The 22,912-nt window shown below is 35.4% G+C and overlaps 2 protein-coding genes across 3 annotated transcripts; one reads left to right on the forward strand and one right to left on the reverse strand.

Annotated features, from left to right (window-relative positions):
* Positions 1-283: 283 nt before the first annotated feature.
* mnat1 (MNAT1 component of CDK activating kinase) lies at positions 284-20,018 on the forward strand. 2 transcript variants are annotated; one of them, XM_058795951.1, is made up of 8 exons: positions 284-483; positions 4,379-4,531; positions 4,620-4,693; positions 4,792-4,895; positions 5,261-5,401; positions 5,754-5,885; positions 12,003-12,124; positions 13,454-19,635. In XM_058795951.1, the coding sequence occupies exons 1-8, from the start codon at positions 395-397 to the stop codon at positions 13,515-13,517; spliced, it is 879 nt and encodes a 292-aa protein (XP_058651934.1). In that variant the 5' UTR covers positions 284-394; the 3' UTR covers positions 13,518-19,635. The 2 variants fall into 2 exon arrangements, with proteins under 2 accessions (XP_058651934.1, XP_058651933.1); XM_058795950.1 differs by lacking the exon at positions 13,454-19,635 and adding an exon at positions 19,642-20,018 and having other exon boundaries at positions 286-483.
* Positions 20,019-20,030: 12 nt separating this feature from the next.
* trmt5 (tRNA methyltransferase 5) lies at positions 20,031-22,908 on the reverse strand. Its single transcript, XM_058795947.1, has 5 exons — positions 22,784-22,908; positions 21,952-22,580; positions 21,103-21,227; positions 20,368-21,010; positions 20,031-20,226 (listed from the first exon to the last, which is right to left on the reverse strand). The coding sequence occupies exons 1-5, from the start codon at positions 22,801-22,803 to the stop codon at positions 20,171-20,173; spliced, it is 1,473 nt and encodes a 490-aa protein (XP_058651930.1). The 5' UTR covers positions 22,804-22,908; the 3' UTR covers positions 20,031-20,170.
* Between the last annotated feature and the right edge of the window lie 4 nt (positions 22,909-22,912).

Consider the following 22,912-nt stretch of genomic DNA (forward strand, 5'->3'; position numbering starts at 1 on the left):
TGATACATACATGATATATTCAGCCAGAATAAAACAACAATACTGTCAAATTTATCCTATTTATGAACGAAGAGGACAAGGTAAAAATAAAAAGAAAGAGAAAGGAAAGAAAACTGGTATAAAGAAATAAAGAAAACGGTGATACATTTTCATATTAGTATGCAAAGGTCTATCTATCTATCTATCTATCTATCTATCTATCTATCTATCTATCTATCTATCTATCGCTGAAACTCAGCGCTGGACAGTGAGCAGTGTTTGAATAGGAACAGTTGTAATAGACATATTTGTTTTCACCGGGCGATTTTGAATGTAACACTCCTATGCGCTCTGGAGTGTGTTGATTGCTGATTATTCTTTTGCAGGCGGACTAAAACAGACATTAACACTAATAATGGATGATCAGGGATGCCCGAGGTGCAAGACGACCAAATACAGAAATCCATCTCTGAAGCTGATGGTGAATGTGTGCGGACACACGCTGTGAGTACCTGCTGACACTTATTCAAACCTGCGCAGACCCTAAACCTCCAGATGTGGGGCTTTATTCGTGATGGCCAAGACTAAAAGATTTATTATTTCTTTTATTGTATTGTATATTTGCTGTAATAAGGCCAGTGTTTCAGCCTGCGAGTGCAGTAAACCGATATTTTTGACATCTAACTTCTGTTTTGAAGCTCTCCTTACAAAAAAGTTACCATGGTACTTTCAGCCATAACTACAAAATCATAACAAATTAGCATGTGACGTACAAATATTATAAAGAGCTTTTATAATAATTTACAATTCGAAGTTATGTTTTGATACATAATGACCAAGAAACCTAAGATGTTGCGACAGTTCTGTCAGCTACATGAAAAAAATACTAGTGTTTTTGAACCATACTATAGTAAAGTGTATTATACTTTATATATATATATATATATATATATATATAAGTATTTACAACACTTTGTTAATGAATGCTACAGCACACTGTAGTATTAACTATAGTGAACTGATAAAATGTAATAAATACTGTAGTATACTTTAGTTTTTACTACAGTAAATTGTAGTATATATATACCCAATAGTTGCAGAAAACTTAGTACAGTATTGGTTAAAGTAATTTGTTTATATTACTTTAGTTGTTATATTACCACAGCAACTATAGAATTACCACAACAAATTAATTCAAGTACTTTACTATGGTATGGTTCCAAAACACTATAGTATTTTTTTGTGTGGGCTGACTTAAATTTGGCAGTTTTATTGTAGTTATAACAAAAATTTGTAACGGTGGTATTTTGCTGGAAACTATTACAATGATAAATGTCTTAGGGATTAATACAGACGAACGTGTGTTCAAACTAGCTGTTCATTTGGCGCATGAAAGTAGTCATTTAGCCACAGAGAGGGTGTAGTATGTATGAAGTCATGTGACTCCTCATGTTCTGGATGCCCTTGACCTGCTGAGAACTTAAGGACTCATGGTGGACTGCTGACCTGGGACTCCGAGATTGTATGAATATATTATACACTGATGACACACTGCTGGAGACAGTCCAGCACACAGTCCCCTGGTCATTTCATGAGAGTTTACATCTGTATGCAGAAAATCAGGACGAAGGAGTTACAGCTAACAAATGAGCGTAGTCTGTGATTAAATACAGATGATGGAGTGGAAGGAGATGTTGCTTGTGTGTTTCTTCAACTATGGGCTTTTTTGGCCCACTGGACTTTGAGAGAAAATAAACTCTTACAGTTTTTCTCAATCGCTCAAGTTTTGAAACAGTCTTAACAGTCTCTAAACTGCAATTGTCAAGTGTTTTGTAGGACATCACAGCTCTATTGGATACTGTATATGCAAAATGTAGTAACTCAGTTAAAACATGTAATTCTTAATTTATTGTATCAGTAAATTGGCCAATGCCACCAAATTCAAGTTTTTATTTCATTATGTGAGCCTGACTGTTTAAAAAGTGTAGATGTCTTTTACCGTGACAGTCAACCTTGGAAATGTCATTTTTGTTCTACTTTTTTGTTGACACTCAGCTAAATGCTATTATGTATCACACAGAGCTTCTTAGATTTCAAGCGCTATATAAATGCCTCATTCATTCATTCATTCATTCAATAGCAGGTAGTGGTTTACTGGGAAAAGTCAATTGTAATATGTACATTCATATTTATATTTTTTGTTATGTGTAAACAGAAAAAGTCTGTGTCAGATATTTATGGAATATACATGTATGTCTGACAAATTTTAAATAACTGAATGATCATTTTGCATGGGATGGCTCACACAATGAAAGAATGTTTAGAAGTTGTGAAGAATATAATTTTTTTTTTTTTGAGAATAAACTCATCATTTTTGATAAGCAAGCCATGTGCAAAATGTAGACAGTTGTTCTTACTCTTTTGCACATGTAAAAACACGATTAAATGAATAAGAAATTAAAATCAGATCTCTGAACTTTAGTTGATTTTGAAATCACACCAGTCATAATTTGTGAAAAAATATATATTTTTTTTAACATTACAGATATTGAAATGGTTAATTATTTCACTCAGTTTTTTTGTAATAGTCTAATAATAATAATGTCATATTTTTATTTTTAACTTGTATTTTAAGATTGAAAATCTACAAGGGTAAAATAATAAAATTGAATAGAAAAGGCATTTGAAAAACCTAAAATCTGTTAGTGTTATTAAAAATCCCCCATGGGACATAAAAGTGCCTGTAGTTGAAGAAACACTGTGTTTGTGACTTAGGCTGATGCCGAGTGTGTCCTGATGACCTGCAGCAGTGAAGAGGGAAGGGCACAAGTAGGTGTGTGTGAGATAGTTGATGAGAGGGACACAGGTAGCTTATGTGTGTGTGTTTGTGTGTGAAATGCAGGAGTTTGCAGATTTTGTGTGTGCGTGATGGGGTCAGTTGTGCTGAGTTAGAGGAGTGTAGTAACCTCTCAACATGCTGACAAACACGGATCGGGAGTGGAGGAATGAGCAGGGAATGTCTAGCATTTATTCACATGAGAGTCTGTGTTTGAGTTTTTAAAGGTCTGTCGTTTTCTCTCTCACAAATGCACACTCACCTTGTGTATGTTCAGAAATAAAGTCTATCCTTTAAAGTAAGTGAACAGTTGAGATGCTTCAGAGAAATCTCAGCTGAGCTATGGTGCAGTGGTTAGTACACACGTTCCTGATGCTTTGCACTGCCACCATCACAAACCAAAAGTGTACACTACTGTTCCAAAGTTTGTGGTCAGTGAAACATTATTTTAATGTTTTAAAAGAGGTCTCTGATACTCAACATTTATTTGATCAGAAATATAGTTAAAAGAGTAAAATATTGCTACACATTAACAACATAACTGTAATTTATTCCTGTGATGGCAAAGCTGAATTTTCAGCAGCCATTACTACAGTCTTCAGTGTCACATGATGCTTTAGAAGTCTTTCTAATATGCTGACTTGGTGCTACAGAAACATTTATTATTATTATCAATGCTGTGATCTTTTTTTTCTTTGGTGAATATTGTTCAAAAGAACAGCATTTATTTGAAATATGCTGTTTTTGTAACAATGATAAGTCTTTTGATGCATCAATTTAAACCATCTTTAGTTTCATTGAAAAATAAGCTTACTTAACCCTTTGTGGTATTTACTTTTTTTAATCAATGCAACTAAAATGTAAAAATCTAAAATATAAAAAAAGTTATATTTTATTTACAAAAGCCAATTTGCAATTACAACAAATGTTTGTTAGGTTTTTTATTCCTGAAAATGTTCCCTCTTTCACGTCTCCATAATTTCCTGTCACCAGCAAAGTTTGTCCACTTTATGATATACAGTACCTGGCATATTGAACAGAGCAAAATTAATCTCTAGAAAGAGTGGGGAAATGAAAAACAGACAGAGAAAAGGAAAGTTAAACTGCTCAGTGGAAAACGAAAGATTGTTTACTGTATTTTTAAGAAAATCTAGTTGAAACTCAGCATTAGTTATATGCATAAATCCTGGGCAAGATTTAACATTGGTTTTTAACACACGCTGTACTTTGTCAGCTCATAATGTGTATGTCTGCTTTGCCTCAAACCCATCCCATCATCACTCCATTATGATTGAGTAAGACCACCACACACACACACACACACACACACATATCAGGCCTCTGTTTTATCCATTAGTCTAACTTATGGCTCCGTTTGGAAAGTTTCGAGGGCCAAATTTTACCCTCTGAAGCAGTGAGATGATTGAAATGTGTGTTTGTGTGGAATCGCTTCTGAAGGCTTTTCCAGCAGATTTCACATTTCATTACTGTTTATTTTGATCCTCATTCAGCAGACCTTCTGCCAATGTGAGTAAAATGTTTGTGTGTGTGTGTGTGTTTCAGGTGTGAGAGCTGTGTGGAGATGCTGTTTGTCCGTGGCTCAGGTAACTGTGTGCAGTGCAACACTCCTCTCAGAAAGAGTAATTTCCGTGTGCAGCTCTTTGAAGATCCAGCCATCGATAAAGAGGTGGAGATCCGCAAGAAGGTTCTCAAAATGTATGTGGCAGAAAAAAGTGTATATGTGCATCCAAAATGGTCTTAGTGGCTAATTATTATATTTTAATGTGTTTCTTTCATTTTTCAGCTATAATAAGAGGGAATTTGATTTTCCCGCTCTGAAAGAATATAATGACTACCTGGAGCAAGTGGAAGACATTGGTGAGATACATATTTATTTTTTCATACTTTTTTTTTTTTTTGGCAGTTTCTGACATTTTATAAGTGTTTTAAATGTATTTACCTCTTTCTCTGTCCAGTGTTTAACCTGACTAATAACATAGATGTTGAAAGGACCAAGCAGATTATGGAACAGTACCAGCGAGATAACAAAGACGTTATACAGAGAAACAAAGCCAAACTAGTGAGTATGTGTGCACGGTTCTGATTGGACAGTTGGATAATTCCACAAGTGAGAATCTTATTTAAGCAGAAATATATTGTAGCAGAGATCAGAATGACATCTTATTGGAGCCACAGCTTAGCAATTTGTGCATGTGCTCCAGAAACAGTTGAGCTTTTTATTTTATTTTATTTTAAATGTAAAATCTTGTGTAATATAACTTGTGTTTGTTTGTTTGCTGGTTTTTATTGTATTTGTTATACTTGTATTTTTTAATTGTTTTAGCCATGAAAATAGCCTAAGATGCTGACATGGCAAATAAATATATACTACAACTAATTAAATTTTATTTTATTTTATCCTTAATTTAATATTGCCTCTCTTAGACACGTGAGCAGGAGGAGTTGGAAGAGCTGTTGTTACAGGAGCAGCAGGATTCAGAGCAGAGGAGACTGGACACCCTGCAGGAGGAACAGAGACAACTACAGGCCAAGAGGAAAAACAAACAGGCCCTGCTGGATGAGCTGGTACACTCACACTATATGTGTTGATTTGGTCCATGGGTTGATGTTTCATTGCCTTTCTACTTTAGCATGTGTATCTGACTTTAGATTTGTCTTTTTTGTCCGTTGTCCGCATTTCATATACTTCACACACAATATATAAAACAATACCCTTATCTGGTTGGAGTTGTGGCCTGGTGGTTAGTGCTCTGGCACGTTGAGTTGTGGTGCTTCTGCAAGCATTGCAAGTTTGACTCTTAACGTGTTATTTCCTGATCTTCCCTTCCTCTCCATCACTGTCCTCTCCTCACTGTCAATGAAAGTGTCAACATTTTTAAATAAAAGCATATCCTCAATGTTGTGTTTGTGTTTGCAGGAAAGTTCCAAGTTACCTGCGGCTATGCTGTTGGCCCAACATAAAGATCGAGCTTCTCAACTGGAGACCCAGATAGAAAAACAAAAGCAAAATGTCAAGCCAGCAAACATCTTCTCTACTGGAATAATGATGGTGAGGGAACAACATACATACACGCATGCACGCTTAATTGGTAGGGCTGAGGGTGAATAAAATTTGTAATCATATTAATTAAATCAAATCAATTTCAGGATTAGCTGGGAAATGCCACCAAATTAATATATATTTATGCCATGGTCTGTCTGAATACTCGATTCTGATTGGCTGGCAGGTGTTGATTAAATTCGTTTAACTGCGCTTCCTATAAACATTGGTAACCATACTAACATACAGTTACAGTTGAATAGTAATACAGACGAAAATAACCATCATTTTTACCGTTCCGGTCAAATATTGCAGCGCAAATATTATTAACATCTTTAATATGTGAATGCTGGCAAATGACCATGGCATAAACGGGATAATCAACGGCTAGCTGTGCATTAAACGATTTGAATGCACGACATGGAGGCGAAGAACCACCCGACGTGCAGCGGAGGGTGGTTGCCTCCGCGAAGTGCATTCAAATCGTTTACATGTAATCAGTTACTACCCAACTTTGTATATGTGTATATATATATTTACTTATTTATTTATATGTGACCCAGGACCACAAAACCAGTCATAAGTGTCAATTTTTTTTAAAATTGAGATTTATACAGCATCTGAAAGCTGAATAAATAAGCCTTCCATCAATGTATGGTTTGTTAGGATTGGGCAATATTTGGCCGAGATACAACTTATTTGAAAATCTGGAATCTGAGGGTGCAAAAAAATCTAAATATTGAGAAAATTGCCTTTAAAGTTGTCCAAAAGAAGTTCTTAGCAATGCATATTACTAATCAAACATAAATTTTTGATATATTTACTGTAGGAAATGTACAAAATATCTTCATGGAACATGATCTTTACTTAATATCCTAGTGATTTTGGCATTAAAAAATGGATAATTTTGACCCATACAATGTATTGTTGGCTAAACAAATTTACCCCTGCTACTTATGACTGGTTTTGTGGTCCAGGGTCACATATATATATATTTTTTTTATATAGATGTTTTTTTTCATGTGTTTATAAACGTTTCCTGTGTAATATTCAGCACACTATGTGCACAAGCTTTTGCGTACACACAGACACACCAGCATGCTTGTATTAGCCAATGTTTGAGTATGACATGGGAGTGTGTGTGTTTATATCATTTTGTGGTGCGTCTCTGTGTTGTAAAGCAGGTAAGACAGGTTTGTTCTTTTCAAAAAAATCCTTTCAGCGGTCACTGCAGAGGACACAGACCTGAACCAACATGTCATGAATGTGTATGCAAATGAGGAGGGAGAGCAATACATCTCAAAAACTGCCGTTTGAGAGTAAAAACAGAAACAGTGTGCACAATTGTCTGTGTTTGTGTGTGTGTATGCAAGTGCATAAGTTTCCACAAACGTGTCTTGTGGTTGACATGAAGAGAAGAGTGGTGTGTATGTTGGCATGGATCTTGGCACAGGGAGGATAGTACCGGCAAAAAAGTTCGTCAGCTTTAGATGGCTTTAGACTACTAGGCAGGAGGCACGCGTATTTGGTTATATTTAACGCACAGATGTTTCTGAGCGGTGGAGTTAAGCAATGTGTGTGTTCGTCTGACTTTTTGCAGGCAGAATCATACTCTGCATACATGTGGACTGAGCCAGTAGAGGCTTGGAGATCAAAATAGTGTGTGTTACAGGGCATGGAGAGGGCATTGGCTCTCACACTTGTTACTTGAGCTCAGTTAATGCCAGCTGGAGGGTCCACAAAGCTCACTTTATCCCCACTGAACCTGTATGTGTGTTCACTAGTGTTACACAGTAAATTCAGGACGCTTTCTCAGTGTGAATTCAGCAACTGATGATTATTTTGCTGTGAATAGGACAAGATATTTAAGATAATGTGTTGATGAGTTTATTTTGTTGTATTTGTAGTAATATCTGTGTGTTTTTGTGACATTTTTCTCCTGTGCCCCATGCAGAGCAGTGTGAGTGTGTGATCATTTTCAAATGTGCTGATCTGAGGTGTATGTGTGTGTGTGTGTAGGTCAGCAGAGGTGCTGATAGACAGTTTATATTTGTTGACCTTGGAGCGTCCTGAAGACTTGCATAGTCAGAGTCCCGACGCGCTCTCCTGCCTCATCCCATGTGAAACAGAAACCTTTTGCCGTTCTCTCACATTCCTCTTGAGTTATCCAAAAGAGAAATTTACTCAACATGCATTGTTTAATGTAAAAATTTATTCTGTGAAAACTTTTATGGACAATTCTTGTTTGAAGATATTTTAGCTAATAGATATTAACAAAAAGAATACAGTATAATTTAGCTTTAAAGCAATTTTTCTCAACCAGGGATCCTTAGAAAACTTCCAATGGTGTCGTATGATGACTTAAAATAGTTAAATTAATAAATGATTATTAATATATAAAATATAAATTAAAATGTACTGTAAAAAAAAAAAACTGATCAAGATGTAAACTAAAATCATTCATTTTTAAAATTAATTACACATTACGTTTTTTTTACATTACATTTTTATTTATTTGTTTGTTTGTTTCTTTTGATGATTAAATATTTAAAGTAGTTAAACTAACAGAAATTAATATCTTGGACATTGAGGGCCAAAATGTTAATGTAATTAAGTAAAAAATTGCAATACACATCAAACAGCTAAATATAATGGTCAAAATGAACCAGCATGTCTATGACAATTCCCAGCCCTGTTACTTTCCTTTTGTCAAATGCATTCAGTGTAAACATAAATTATCACAATAAAGAACTCTTTACAATTTTGTCTAAAAGCCAAAGTGAAACTGATGGGCTGACTATATGCAATTTTTCGGTCAAGGTGCACAAGTTTTTATCAGTCCAATGGGAAACAGAGCCTTTTTCAGTGTATAGGGCTGCAACAATTAGCTGAATTTGGCAGTGCTTTCAATGTTCATTCCATCTGATTTTTTAAATATGTTCAGAGATTTTGAGGAACTTAGAAATTTGTGCTTAAGATATTCTTGGGCACACCTCTGTTGTTGTGTATATGTATGTGTTACATCTGATTTCATATTTACTCACTCCAAATATTACATCAAAATGTTATTTTAAATTTCAGTCATACGGATCTTAATGTATTAATGAGTGGTTCTTGGCAGAATAAACTTTAAAGTCTAATCATAATAGTTATTTACATAAACTCTTAAAGGTACAGTAGCAAAAACAACAAAAACCGGTTTTCTATTTAGTTAAATTATGGCCATTAAAACCAGATTCTGACTGTTTTTGGTACAAGAAACTTTGCCTTGAATAAAATGCTACAGAAGTGTATACAGTTCCCTTTAAGATTTGCATGTCTGTTTTGGAGAAACAGCCTTCTTTTGGTCTCCTTCCCAAAACCAAATTTGAGAAGGCATAGTTTTTCAACAGAATTTCCCAAATCCCGTCCCACATTCTGGTTGATACTTGTAGCTGAATGCTGGGAAGAAGCAATGCCAACACACCTCAGAAATAATAACTGGCATTTGCTGGTTTTGTTGAGGAAAATTATCACACCCGCAGAATGAACAAACAAATGAGACGTTGCATCGTAGAGCCTTTCCTGTGCCAGTCAAAATGTTCTGTGCCTCCCAAGACAGAAGGCTAAAATGCAGAACCAGGGGAGATGGTTTATTTAAAAAATGTAAAATTCAAGTCCACCTCGTAAAAACATGTTTACTATGTGTTAATGTCAAACATATGGACTGATTCACTGCCCAGGCAGGGGTGAGGTTAAAGCGCTGAACGGCACTGAATGTCGAAACGCAGCAGATATATGATTGATTTGAACACAAGGCCCTGTTAAACTATGTGTAACTGCTTGGAGTGAAACTCTGAATGCACAGACAACCGGAGGGGTGTTTCAGCTCAGGGATTTCCTTCCCTCTCCACCCCCGCATAGTAATGAAGATGGATCGAGCCGGCAGCTCTGTTTTAAGGGCGCTGGGGAGTGAATATGTATCTATAGTCACTAAGCATACTCAGAATCAGCAGCATTTCTCTATACACACACATAAAACACCACAAATTAATGCTGAGCGCAGATGTTCATTTTGAGTTGGTAAAGATGCGGTGGTGGTTTACCATGGAGTGTGTTTGTGTGTGTATTGGAGTTCTGAAGAGTTTTCCACTGGTATTAGGCTGTTGACAGGGTAATCTATGATTGGATGGTTTGTATGTGTTGACATGGAAATCTCTTGACAGATTGTGTTTGTGTGTGAGACGTGAGTTTGGAACTGATCAGGCTGGGTGGACAAGAGAATTTATGTTTGTTATTTTGAATTCATTATTAACCACAAACATTTGGTGTGTATGTAGAAAGTTAAAGTGTTCAGTGTGTAGAATTGGAGTGCTGCATCCACTTTTTTTTTAGGAACCTGCAAGTATGTGTGTGTGTTGTTTGCTGGGTTCAATGTGAGGAAAAATAGTTTTTAATGAATAAATCTGGCAAGTAAATTTATTGAGTAAATACACTGCAACAATAGTTTTAAACTGAATGGCAAAAATATTTCTCAAGCTACCGTAAAAAATGTGGGGGTAAAAAATCACATTGATCTTATTTATCTATAATTTTTAAATAAATACTGTTGTCCAAAGGTTTGAGGTCAGTAAGATTAAAATATATATATTTTTAAAAGAAGTCTCTTATTGTCTTATGCTCATTTATTTGATAAAAAATACAGTAAATTACAGATTATTAAAAGTTATTAAAAACTGTTCTCTCTTTAAAAATATTTTAAAATGAAATTAGTTTCTGTGATGGCAATTTGCAAAGCTCAATTTTCAGCCAGTCTTCAGTGTCACACGATCCTTCAGAAATCATTCTGTAATCAGTATGCTGATATGATGCTCCAAAAATATTTCTTCTTATTATTAAATGTTGGAATTTTTGTGATATTTTTTTTAAATTTTTTTATTTTTTTATTTTTTTCAGGATTCTTTGATGCATAAAATTTTGAAAGTGCAGAATTGATTTGAAATAGAAAGTTTTTGTAATATTATGAATGTCTTTACTGTCCCTGATCAAAATAAAATAAAAATATGAATTTCTTTAAAAAAAAAATACTGACCTCCAAAATTAATAGTTGTGTAAATACTACATTCATATTAAATATACATTATGCCCAATTTATTTTTTACCAAATTCACCCGCCATTGCCTAGTGTTGCAAAAATGTAATTTTGTACTTTGGCTGTGCACTTAGGCTGCTCACACTCAAATGTTTAATTGCAGTCAATTAACAGATTGTAAAAGGTCCCTCACAAGTGCTCTTTTTCACGCTCTAGTTACTTGTATCACTGTGATTTTCTCTCTTCATCTCTCCCTGTTTTGTGTGGCATTATTTTACTTTGCTGTTTTGTTGCCGTAAAAATGCATGCAGTACTTTCAAACCTAAGTAACGAGAAGCTCTCCCATGGAAATTCCCTCTCCATGCGCACACACACACACACACACTTCATGCTGTGGTTTCTGTCTGTCTCCAGCAAGTTCAATCTCCCTTGTGTGTTGCCTTTGTGTGTGTGTGTGTGTTGGCAGTGAGTGATGTTGTCATACATCTTTAGATCCCCTGTTTGGATCTGTATCCATAGAGGGATGTGTGTGTTTGTTGGCACCCATGCATTTGTGTGTGTGTGTGTGACTTCGTCTCAGACAGAATGTCTGTTAGTGTTGTTTAAATGAGGTCATCTGCATTAACAGTACCATTTTAAACTCAATGAGTGTGCATTTTAAATATTATCACCTCAAATGGTGTTAAATAAAATAGTGTAAAATTCAAATAATATTTAAAGAAAATTAAATGAAAATCTAACAAAAGTAATATATTTTATATGTATATGTACCTACTTTCTAAATGGTTGTCCTCAACCAGCCAGACTTTGCAAAACAAGAGTCCATGCCTTTTTAGCCAATCAGAACACTTAACCAATCATAAATGATTTCTGGCTGTCAATCATTGTCTGTGTTCATGGGCAGGGTTTGAAACAATTGGGCAGTCTGTCTATCTAAATCGTGTCTAATTTTTTATTTAGTAGTTTTTTATTTTTTATTGTCATGACAAAAACTGTGCATTTGTTTTGCCAAATCAGTGCAAAAATGTTTCTTTCTCTGTGTCTCTTTCCTTCAGGGTCAGACTGTTTCTTTTGCTTCCGTGTCTCGTATGGAGGAGGTGTTGTACGTCTATCAGCCTCTGTGCATTGACACATACGGGCCGCCCGTTCCAGAACTGGATCAATTGGGCCGATTAGGGTAAGAATCCAATTGCATTTTGCTAATGTGAATTATATTATGGTAACACTTAACAAAAAGGTTTCACGTTAGTAAACTATATTAGTTAACATGGACTACAAATGAAACTTTTTTTTTTGGTCTCACTTTAGTTTGGGGACCAATTCTCAACTATTAGCTTTGATGCTGGCCTCAAAAAACTCATAATTTGTTGCTTATTAATAGTTGTAAATGGTAAATATATGGTCATGCAGAGTGAGTCATTAATGTGTGTTTTACCAGTAGCCAGTATGCTAGTAAATTGCATGCTAATAAGCACTTAGTTACCTTAATCCACTTTAACAAAGGTTAATAAATACTGGAAAAATACATAGCTTATTGTTCATTCGTGTTAACTAATGCATTAATGTTAACAAATGAGACCTTATTGTAAATTGTTACATATATTATATTATATTATATTACATTATATTATATCAGTATGTCAGTAAGTTAATGGGCATTAAAGAAGACTACATTTTATTATTATCATTTTTATTCATGCATAAGGCTGTTGTTTCCTTTTTGTACCTTCTCTGTTCCCTTTCTGTTGAGAGTGTGTGTTTGACAGAGATAAATGACCTCTTATTCAAACAAATAAACCACATTTCCCATGGTGCACTGCTCCTACGGTGAACAGGAAGTCTGCTGACATTTTTGCTGTGCTTGCAGTTTTACGCTTCACTTAAGTTGTAACTTTGTCTGTAAGACACTCTCACTTTTCCCAAACACACACAATCTTTGAAGCTAAATTAGTGTATATTAGGGCCTCTCGTTAATGCAATTATCTTTATTCTGCTAATGCTGTTTACTATATCCTATCTCTATAATAATTTCTTAATAATCTCAACATGAGGTGACCTGCTTTGTCAAATAAAACAGCTATTATTAGCCTACTGATGACAATAGTATTAAAGGTATAGTTTACCCGAAATGAAAATTCTGATGACAGAATGTTATCTCTAAGAATTTTTATGATGAAAAAATAATTGTTCACCTTTTAAATGCAAATTAAGCTTAAATTTAACCATAACTTCCATTGTAAATGTGTTTCTGTCACAGATGCTGTTGACAGAGCTTAACTTGTATTGAACACACACACACACACACACACACACATATATATATAGATAGATAGATAGATACACACTGGAATCTTCAGCAGAGGATCTTGTGATGTGGTTTGAGCTGAAAAGCAGAGGACAGGAGAAGAAAAAGAGTGAGGGTTATGAAAAGAAACGATAGGGTGGATCACTCTGTCTTTTGTTTCTTTTTCTCTTTCGTTCTGAAATCTTCTTTTTTTCTTTCCAGCTTCAGTCTTTTGAAGTGGAGAGCGGACGAGTCTCTGAGTATTTGTGTGTGTGTGTGTGTGTGAGGTTGACAGAGAGACGGATTGTTTTTTGCTATTTGTCTTGGTGTGTTTTGACAGTGAGTTAGTGGAGATTTATGTTGGACTGGTTTGTGTTTTTGGAGGGTCATGTATGTATTCACTTCCTCCTCACCCCCGGGGCGAACCCCGTCCTCTGTGTCCGTCCCTGTTCTGTACCTGTATAAATACAGATTGGGTGGGGCATTTTATTAAAGACAGCTGTGTGCGTTTGCGTCTTGAAAGGAGGTGATTGGGTTGAAGTTTTCTTTCCTCCACACGATGTTTTCAAGTGCGGTCAGCTGCATCTGTGTAATGTGTTTTGTTTGAGTTTTTTGGGGAGATAACTATGCCTTAAATATGTCCTTCTATTCTTACAATGTTGCATATAAATATAAGTTTTGGCTGTACAAGTCTCCCTTCATGGATCAGTAATCTTCCCATCAAACCCTCTCAGGACACACACACACACACACACACACACACACACACACACACACACACACACACACACACACACATGCATATTCAGTCAGTGTTGAGTGATGTCTCTGGTGAGTTTTGAGATGTGTCTGCAGAGATTTGGATAAGGTAATTAGTTTAAGGGGGATTTGTTATTGGACAGGACACAGCTTGTATGTGAGTCTGTGTTTATTTGGGCTCAGTAAAATGTTTTAAAAAGAAGTATCTTATGCTCACCAAGGTTGCATTTATTAGATGAAAAAAGTAAAAATGGTAATATTGTGAAAAAAATTCACCTCATAACTGTCACCGTCCCCTCTGTTGGACACCTACGTTTACTTCACTATTTTACAATTAAATCCTAATCTAATCATGATATCGTTGGAAAGGTCTAAGACTCCTAAATAGGTATTTTACCACTTTTTTGTTAACAAATTATGTAGGAAAAGTAATAGATTAATTTATGACAAGAGTGGACCTGAAAAATCTACATTACAACAGGAGTTCTGACCTTTGTCACAGAAAGTCTTCTTAGTTGCTTTTTTCTCTATCACGTATTAGAAATCATTAGAAATTATATATCAGTTGAAAACTTAAAATCTCAAAATTCATCCTTTGAAACCCATTTTAAAATCAGACATTGTATTACCATGGAAATGGTACATCAAAATCATGTTACAAAATGTTTTCATTCATGTATTATAAAAATTTAAGTTTGGATAGGTAAGGAATATTTGACGACGGGCCGTTGGATTATTAGAAAAATAATGCACACCCGAGGTGGTGATGCGGTCACGACGTGAAGCGAAATATATATATATATATATATATATAATAACTTATGTAATTTATTTATCTGATAGCAAAGCTGTATTGTCAGCAGCCATTACTCCAGTCTTCATTGTCACATGATCCTTCAGAAATTATTCAATTAGCTGATTTGGTGCTCCAGAAACATTTATTATTATCAATTTTGCAGTGATGAATAATAATTTTGCTATGATACCTTTTTAAAATATAATTTGATAAGTTGAAAGTTTAAAAGAACAGCATTTATTTCAAATAGTAAGCTTTTGTAATATTATAAATGTCTATATTTACACTTTCGATCAATTTAATGCATCCTTGCTGAATAAAAATATTAATTTCTTTAAAAAAAATCTTACAGACCCCAAATGTTTGAACAGTGGTGTAGATGTTCCAAATGCAGTGATTTTTATTTTTTACTTCTATTCCTTATTATTTATTTTGTGTTGTGCTCAATTATGCAGCGAGTTCAAAAGTCTGAAACCTCTTGTGAAAAGGCTTCTATTTTGCATTATTTTAAAATTTAATCCATTGATTGATTGATTTGATTGATTTTTAATTATAAATGAAAAGTTTCCATGAGTTCCTGAATTTCTTAGTATAATTTTCTTGAGGTTGGAGCAGTTGCCAAGAACTTGTCTTTCATTGCCATGCCAATGTTTAGACTACTTTTTCTACAGAAACACACTTTGGCATACAGGAAGTCATCTTGTGCTAGACAGGAAGTAATCCATCAGCAGGTCAGAAGAGGGCGCGTGTGTGAACAGGGTCAGTAGCTTTATTGTGTTTTTCGACATAAATCTGGTTGATTGTTGTTTATTTAAGTAATTAAGAACAAGAGGTATTGTGAATATAACCATGTCCAAGGCAAACAGTTAAAACCTAGTAAAACGGTTAATAATAAATTTAATAATAAATATATTAAAGCACACAAAATTTCATTAGACAATTTCATTAGGGTAGTTCATTAAGCGTCATAATTCTAGAAGATCTTCTTCCTGACATATTTACTTTATTTTAGTACGCTTTATACAGCTAAAAAAGGTTTCACATCATAATTGTTATCATTTAGTGTTTTGCAGCACGGCTGGATTTAACCAATTCTAACCAATCAGCATTCAGGGCCATATCATCTGATTTATAATATGCTTGTCAAGAAGGGTCAATGACTGCAGACACGTCTTCCATCCATCCCTCCATCTCTCCCTGTCTGTAAGGTTTTTTTTTTTTTTTTGGAAACTGCATTTTGAGATTTGATATTTGCATATGCAAACAAGCCTAAAACAAAGATTCTGGCCTTGGCTTCAAGAGTAAATTTGGCTTGCAAATGGCCCCTGTTTCTGTGTGGAAGAGGTAGCAAGAGAGAGCTGAACTTTTAAAACATGCCCCTAGGGTGCATTGTGGAAAAATGGACAGACAAACTAAACTTGTTCACCTTTTCTCTCTCTCTCAGTCCACAGATTTGAGTGAATTTTGCATTTCACAGTGGTGTGGCTTTTCCTTTGAGCAAAGAATCTTCACACATGATCTCCCAGATGTGTATGGGTGTGTGTTTTTTTTCGTTTGCCTCATTCAGATTTAGTTGTTGCCGTCTCTTTAAAACATAAACCATGCTACACGTCTTCATGCATTACAGACACACACTGCCTCTGTAAACAGCAATATACCTTCGGACCAGTAGGTTTTAATGACCCAGGTCGTCTCTTGGCTCCTGCGTAGATGAGTTTGCTCTCTGAACTCTGATGAGGATATTTGCGTCATGGATGAGTTGTAGTTTGATATATGTGTGTCTGACATAGCAGTGCGGGCAACCAGATCTGTTTGAGGAATGTGTGTGTGACACTGACCCCGTTAAAATGACAGATTGTCCAGCAGCTGCTCGAGAGTTTTCTCTGCTTTTTCTGAGGGAATATTTCTGTGCTGAATCCTGTGCTCGGAAAGTCTTTCTCAACTTCTATTAGGCATTAAAGGCTGGCAAGACATGCAGATCCCTCTGACGGAGAACACACACACACACACACACACACACCATCATCACCACAGTGTGTCAACACTGATACAGCTGCATGTTTTAACTAAAAACTGCTCAGTTCATGTTAGAATTTCAACCTCATCCAGTTGACAACATGAACAATGTCAGCAACATGTCCATCTTGTGAAGTATATACATCAAGATAGCTGGAGCCAGAGTCAGGCAACCAGTAATATCCTCCGAAACATTTGATTCATAGTCCAAACCCTCACATTAGTCACTTTTCAAACTACCTTCCAATTTTCTTTGAATTCTTTTCTTCCTTTAGGACTTTTCTTCTTGTACTTCAGTTTGAGGCAGTTTCATTCATATAAAAACATGTAAAATTATTTTAACTTTTTTTTTATATAATTACCAACAATTTAATATTTTATTTTGTGAGAAATATAGTCCCATTTTTTGTTACAAAAGATTTTTACTTCTACAACACTGTTTGCACTGTGCTCTTTTGTCACTGGATCTTTTTATTTTGGTGCGTCAATCTGTTAAGTTACTTAGTATAGGAGATTATGATCCGCACTCACAAAAACAGTTTTCTTTTTACGTTTTATTTTACAGGTGTCTTTTCCCATCAGCGATGAATGTAAAATAAAATGTAAAAAAAAAAAAGATTGTTACTTAAAATAAATTGGTAACACTTTACAATAAGGTGTCATTTGTTAACATTAGTTAATGTATTAACTAACATGAACAAACAATGAACAATACATTTATTACACTATTTATTAATCTTTGTTAATGTTAGTTAATGAAAATACAGTTGTTCATTGTTTATTCATGTTAGTTCACAGTGCATTAACTAATGTTAATAAACACAACTTGTGATTTTAATAATGCATTAGTAAATGCTGAAATTAACATTAACTAATATTAATAAATGTTGTAGATGTATTGTTCATTCTTAGTTCATGTTTACTAATGTTGTTAACTAATGAACCTTATTGTAAAGTGTTACCAATAAATTACTTAATATCAATGACAAAATGTATTGTTTCAACAAAGATATTAAGCAACACAACTGTTTATTACATTGATAATAATAATAAATGTTTCTTATTTTGTGAAATCACAAAATCAACATATTAGAATATTTAATTGAAGGATTATCTGACACTGAAGACTGGAGTAACGACTGCTGAAAATTCAGCTTTGCCATCACATGAATAAATAACATTTCAAAATATATTAAAACAGAAACAGTTGTTTTAAAATTATTATAATATTTAAAATATTTACTGTATTTTTGGTCAAATAAATGCAGCCTTGGTGAGCATAAGAAACTTCTTTCAAAAATCTCATTGACCCCAAACTCATTTTTACACAACCACAATCCAAAATGATAAGCCTTAGAATTTCTGGAAAGTAATTTACAATATACAATATATGGAAAACATACAGTTTATAATATACAATTTATTTATATAATTTGCAATTAGTTTGACCACCGGTGAGGTGGACATACACCATTTTGTGAAGGTCATGAACTTTTATTTACTGACTTTTTTTTTTTTTTTTCCCGAAAAGATAAATCCAGTTTTTAGCTTTTAAATACTATTTTGTTCCACTTTCTTTCTTTCTTTCTGAATCTGGATTAAAAAGTGCTAACAGTGATTCACTTGTGGAATGATGTGTGTGGTTTGTGGATTAATGATGGAGAACTGAAGCAGCATTCTGTGTGCATTAGCTCATGGTCCAGCGCTTCAGTAATCTCTGTTTGTTTAGAAAGTGTGTGAAGCTGAGAGGAGCTTAAGTGTTTCTGATGATACCTGACCCCCTCTATCACTCTCCTCCTCTTCCCTCTCTCTCTTTCCATTTTCTCTCCCTCTCACTGTAGTATCAGTTTACATGTAATTTTCAGTTCTCTCATAATGAATGGCCGCTGTGGACTCCAGCTGCTGGAGAGTTTTGGGGGTGCTGGGTTAGTGTGAGATCTCAGAGTGCCTCCCACAAGCATTAGGTTTCTGATGCTTGTCCTGATGCTTTGTGGGTAACCAGTAGTTTTCAATTTGGAGAAGAATGTATGAATGAAGTGAGATTTTTGATGCATTGTTACATATTAATATTAACAGCAATTACATTCTTATATATTTAAATGTGGAGTAGTGATACAAATGCATTTTTATAATATTCATAATAGTTTGAGGTCTGCACGATTTTTGAAGGAAATTAATACATTTTATTCAGCAAAGATGCATTAAATTGATCGAAAATGACAGTAAAGACATTTATAATGTTACAAAAGATGTTTCAAACAAATGTTGGACAAAAATGACAAATCATTGTTTTGCACAAAAATATTAAGCAGTACTGTCATTTTCAGTTTTGATAATAAGCATCAGCATATTACAATGATTTCTGAAGGATCTTGTGACACTGAAGACTGAAGTAATGGCTGCTGAAAATTCAGCCATCATAGAACTAAATGACATTTTAAAATACATTAAAATAGAAAACAGTAATTTTAAATTATATTATTTCACAATATTACTTTTTTACTTTATTTTTGATCAAGTAATTGCCTTGGTGAGCATACACATTTAAAAAAAAACCTTACAGACCTCAAACTTTTGCACAGTAGTATATGTTATATAACATTATATTTAGAAACAGTATAGGAACAGCTGACATTTTTGCTTGATGCATTTTATTTCTGTTTTAAAATTAAACAAATTTGTTCTTGTCATTGTGAAATCCATGGACTCATGCATGTAAAACAACAGAGCTGCTCCCTCTAGAGGATTAATCCGATTATACTCAAAGCCAAAATTGTGGGTTTGCAAACCACTGTTAAGCTATTCACTGTTGCACCTAATCGTCCTCTCTCATGTCCAGGTATCTGAATCATGTGCGCACAGCGTCTCCGCAGGATCAGGCTGGTGGTTATTCATCAGGATTGGCATGCCATCGTGCCATCCAAGATGCTTTCAGTGGCCTCTTCCCCTCATGATTTTACAGAACTACCACCACTGCCACTCCGTCTGTTCATCAGTCTTCCTAAAGACTCACTGACAAGCAAAGGGAGAGGCTGTGAGTGTTTGGATGCATGGGAAAGATTCCTGTGAAGGACTCCTTGTGAATATGACTCATTCAGAGGGCCAGCTTCAGAATACCACAGAGTTTGTTGAAGAGTGACATAAACAAGCTTTAATAGGTGTACAGATATTTTTGTTGATCAGTTTTGTTATTTTTGTAATGCCGTTTCAGTTAAATAAACAGTTTTTTTCTGTGTCAGTGTTGTTGGTTGTGTGATCCTCTCAAAGAAATGCAACAGCGTTCACTCGCATGGATGATTTTATTTTTTTTTAAAAATTAAAAGAACAAAAATAAAACAAACCATTTTAACAGGGAACACTGAGTGGATTCAGTCTGTCGGATCCTCACACTTCTGTTTCTTAGGATTCGGCTCCTCTGAAACGTCTATAGAGGAAAATAATTTTTTTTTAGCACAGCTGAAATAACCTAACATCTTCACTATGGCATGTTTTGTACTGTGTATGTTTTTATTTCATGTTTTAATACTGCTGCCAAATGACATCTGTGAGTGTGAGAGTCTCTTACCTCTGTCTTGAGTGTGTGTAGAGTATAGGACTCCTCTCAGCAGTGTAAAACTCACACACATCATCTCCTTATTGGGTGCCACATTCCTCACCAGGTGCACAGAACACTGTCCTTGCAGGGAAGTCTTTAAACTCGCCTCCGCCCGCTCCACTACATCCCTCTGAGCGTCATTTTCCTTGGAGAACCCGTAGCAATGCACCTGCGGCAGGTTGTCAAGACTCTGGTCTGGCTCTGGGCCTAGCAGACCTCTGAAGGCATCGAGGAACTCAAGAGCCAGTGCAGGAAGATTCATCACCACATGAATCTTTTGTGAACCCTTCATTAGAGCAGGCAGACGCTCCTGTACAGGTCCCCGGATGAAGTCCCGTCCATCCATGTTAAATGATGTTATTTTTCGGTCAACCTTGTTGAGTTTAGCATTGTGCTGGAGCCAACGGAAGGACTCAGGGTTTAAGTCGTTAGCGAGGACCTCGCAGCCTCGACGGGCCGCTGGGATCGCGAACGGACCGACCCCGGCGAAAACATCCACGACGGTGTCGCCACGCTGAAGAAGGGAAACAATGCGCTCGTGTTCAGTGCTTAGTCGAGGGTTCCAGTACACGCGAGAGAAATCAAACTCGTAAAACACGCCATTCTCGCGTACCTGAGAGAGGATAAAATGTAGATTACAGACAGATGTATCTTTGAAAACTGATGTACCTGAATATGCTGACTCTATATATTAGATGAACTCACCTTTGCTACCATGTTACTCTCTCCTGCCAAAACCTCCATTTGGAAGTTTCTGTAAGTGGAATCAATGGTGTTGGTCTTGTTGACCACACAAGTAATGCCAGGGTTCTTATCTATGATTACTTGACCTGGAATAAAACACCAAAAGCCCATAAAAAGACCTGAATTTGATAAATTAAACATGTAAATGTAGTTTACCCAAAAATGATAAACTACTTACCTTCATGTCGTTCCAAATCAGGGTGAATACTGTTAACTACAGCTAAAGCTATTAAAAATATTTTTGGTAATTGAAATAAAGTTGAAATTAAATAATTTGATTAAAAAAAAATTATATAAAAAAAATACAAATATTAAATTAAAAACTAATGAAAATTAGAAATAAGTTTAAACACTGAAATGAATAACTGGAATTAATTAAAAAAACTGAAATTAAAAATAAGTGAAACCTAAATATAGTACAAAAAAAAAAAATAAAAACAAATTCAAAAGCACATCAAATTACTAAAAATGCGAATTAAAGGAAAAATCTAAAAAAATTGCAAACTGAAAATGTAAATATAAAAGCTAATCCAAAATATTAATAAAAACTATAGTAGTATATAAAATACTAAATTACACTCAAACTTGTATGATTTTGCTTCTTATGCAGAGCACAAAAGAAGGAATGTCAAACAACACTGGATCCCATTGGACCTGATTTTCTCACTACACATTTTTAAAAATATCATCTTTTGTGATCCACAGAAAAAGTCATACAGGTTTGGAACAACATGAAGGTGAGTACATGTCAGAATTTTGGGTGAAGTCTCTTTAAGGTGATTTATTGGTTCATTTATCATATTTTCTCACCAATCAGTTTTCTGAAGGGGAGCTGGTGGTCTCTCAGGTTCATGTGGGCAATGTGGCCCACTCTACTAAATCCTGACGTCACATCCTGTCCTTCAGGAAGTACAGCTCGCAGTATCTCCTCACTCTTAAGGTTCTCATAGGTGAGTTTCAGTTCATACTTCTGGATCTCCTGAGGCACCCCATACACTTTCAGAGCTTCTGCCTCCTCACTGCCAAACGAATCTGCAGACGTAATGCTGTTTGGGTCCAATAGCAGCAGCCGACGTTCTCCTTCACTACTGTCTTTATTCCCATCTTCACTGTGTTCCTCAACAACCCGTTTGAGTCCTGGCCTCTGTAGTGCCACTTTCTTCAAACTCTTCACCACTTTGTTGAGAACATTGGTTGGTATCCGTATGGCAGGAACACTGACTGTCAGACTGAAAGCTGCTCGGTCCAGTTCTGTCATGCCCCGGACTGTCTGAGGGGGCTTGTAGAGCCCCAGATCAGTCTGTGATTGGTCAGTCATGGCTTTCTGAGACTGGACAGTAGTGGAGAACTGGAGGGAAATTCTTGCAAATTGCTTTACTTTTTGTGAAAGAGTGACACAACTGCGATGTTTCTGCAACAGGAACAAAAGTCTGCCAGATCTGTTGGTCAAAGAGAGAGAGATAAAGTACAAAAGTGTCTAATGAGACCATTTGCAACCTTTTGCAGCAGACTGTTAGCTACGCTTGATAATAAACTACAAGATTATCTACTGTAGCCACAGAGCTTAAACAGTGTAATTCATTAAATTTAAAACATAACTTTAAGTTTTATAATAAAAACAAAAGAAACGGTCACTGCTCACCCTCTCCAGCCGGCAGCCATACGAGCACGCTTTTACAGTACGTCATTTCTAAGCGACCGAGTCTTCGGCTCGTGATTGGTCTGTGACATGAGATATAAGTAGACATGTGACCTTCTTTTATAGTCACGT

The sequence above is a fragment of the Onychostoma macrolepis genome, chromosome 13 (genome assembly GCF_012432095.1).
Source record: "Onychostoma macrolepis isolate SWU-2019 chromosome 13, ASM1243209v1, whole genome shotgun sequence".
NCBI lineage: Eukaryota > Metazoa > Chordata > Actinopteri > Cypriniformes > Cyprinidae > Onychostoma > Onychostoma macrolepis.

Coding starts and splice junctions, on each gene's coding strand:
- mnat1 (XM_058795950.1), top strand. CDS start 395: ATGGATGATCAGGGATGCCCGAGGTGCAAGACGACCAAATACAGAAAT. Junction 484..4,378: donor AATGTGTGCGGACACACGCT/GTGAGTACCTGC, acceptor TGTGTGTTTCAG/GTGTGAGAGCTGTGTGGAGA. Junction 4,896..5,260: donor AGAGAAACAAAGCCAAACTA/GTGAGTATGTGT, acceptor TGCCTCTCTTAG/ACACGTGAGCAGGAGGAGTT.
- trmt5 (XM_058795947.1), bottom strand. CDS start 22,803: ATGGCTGCCGGCTGGAGAGG. Junction 22,581..22,783: donor ATGGCTGCCGGCTGGAGAGG/GTGAGCAGTGAC, acceptor TTTGACCAACAG/ATCTGGCAGACTTTTGTTCC. Junction 20,227..20,367: donor TACACACACTCAAGACAGAG/GTAAGAGACTCT, acceptor TTTCCTCTATAG/ACGTTTCAGAGGAGCCGAAT.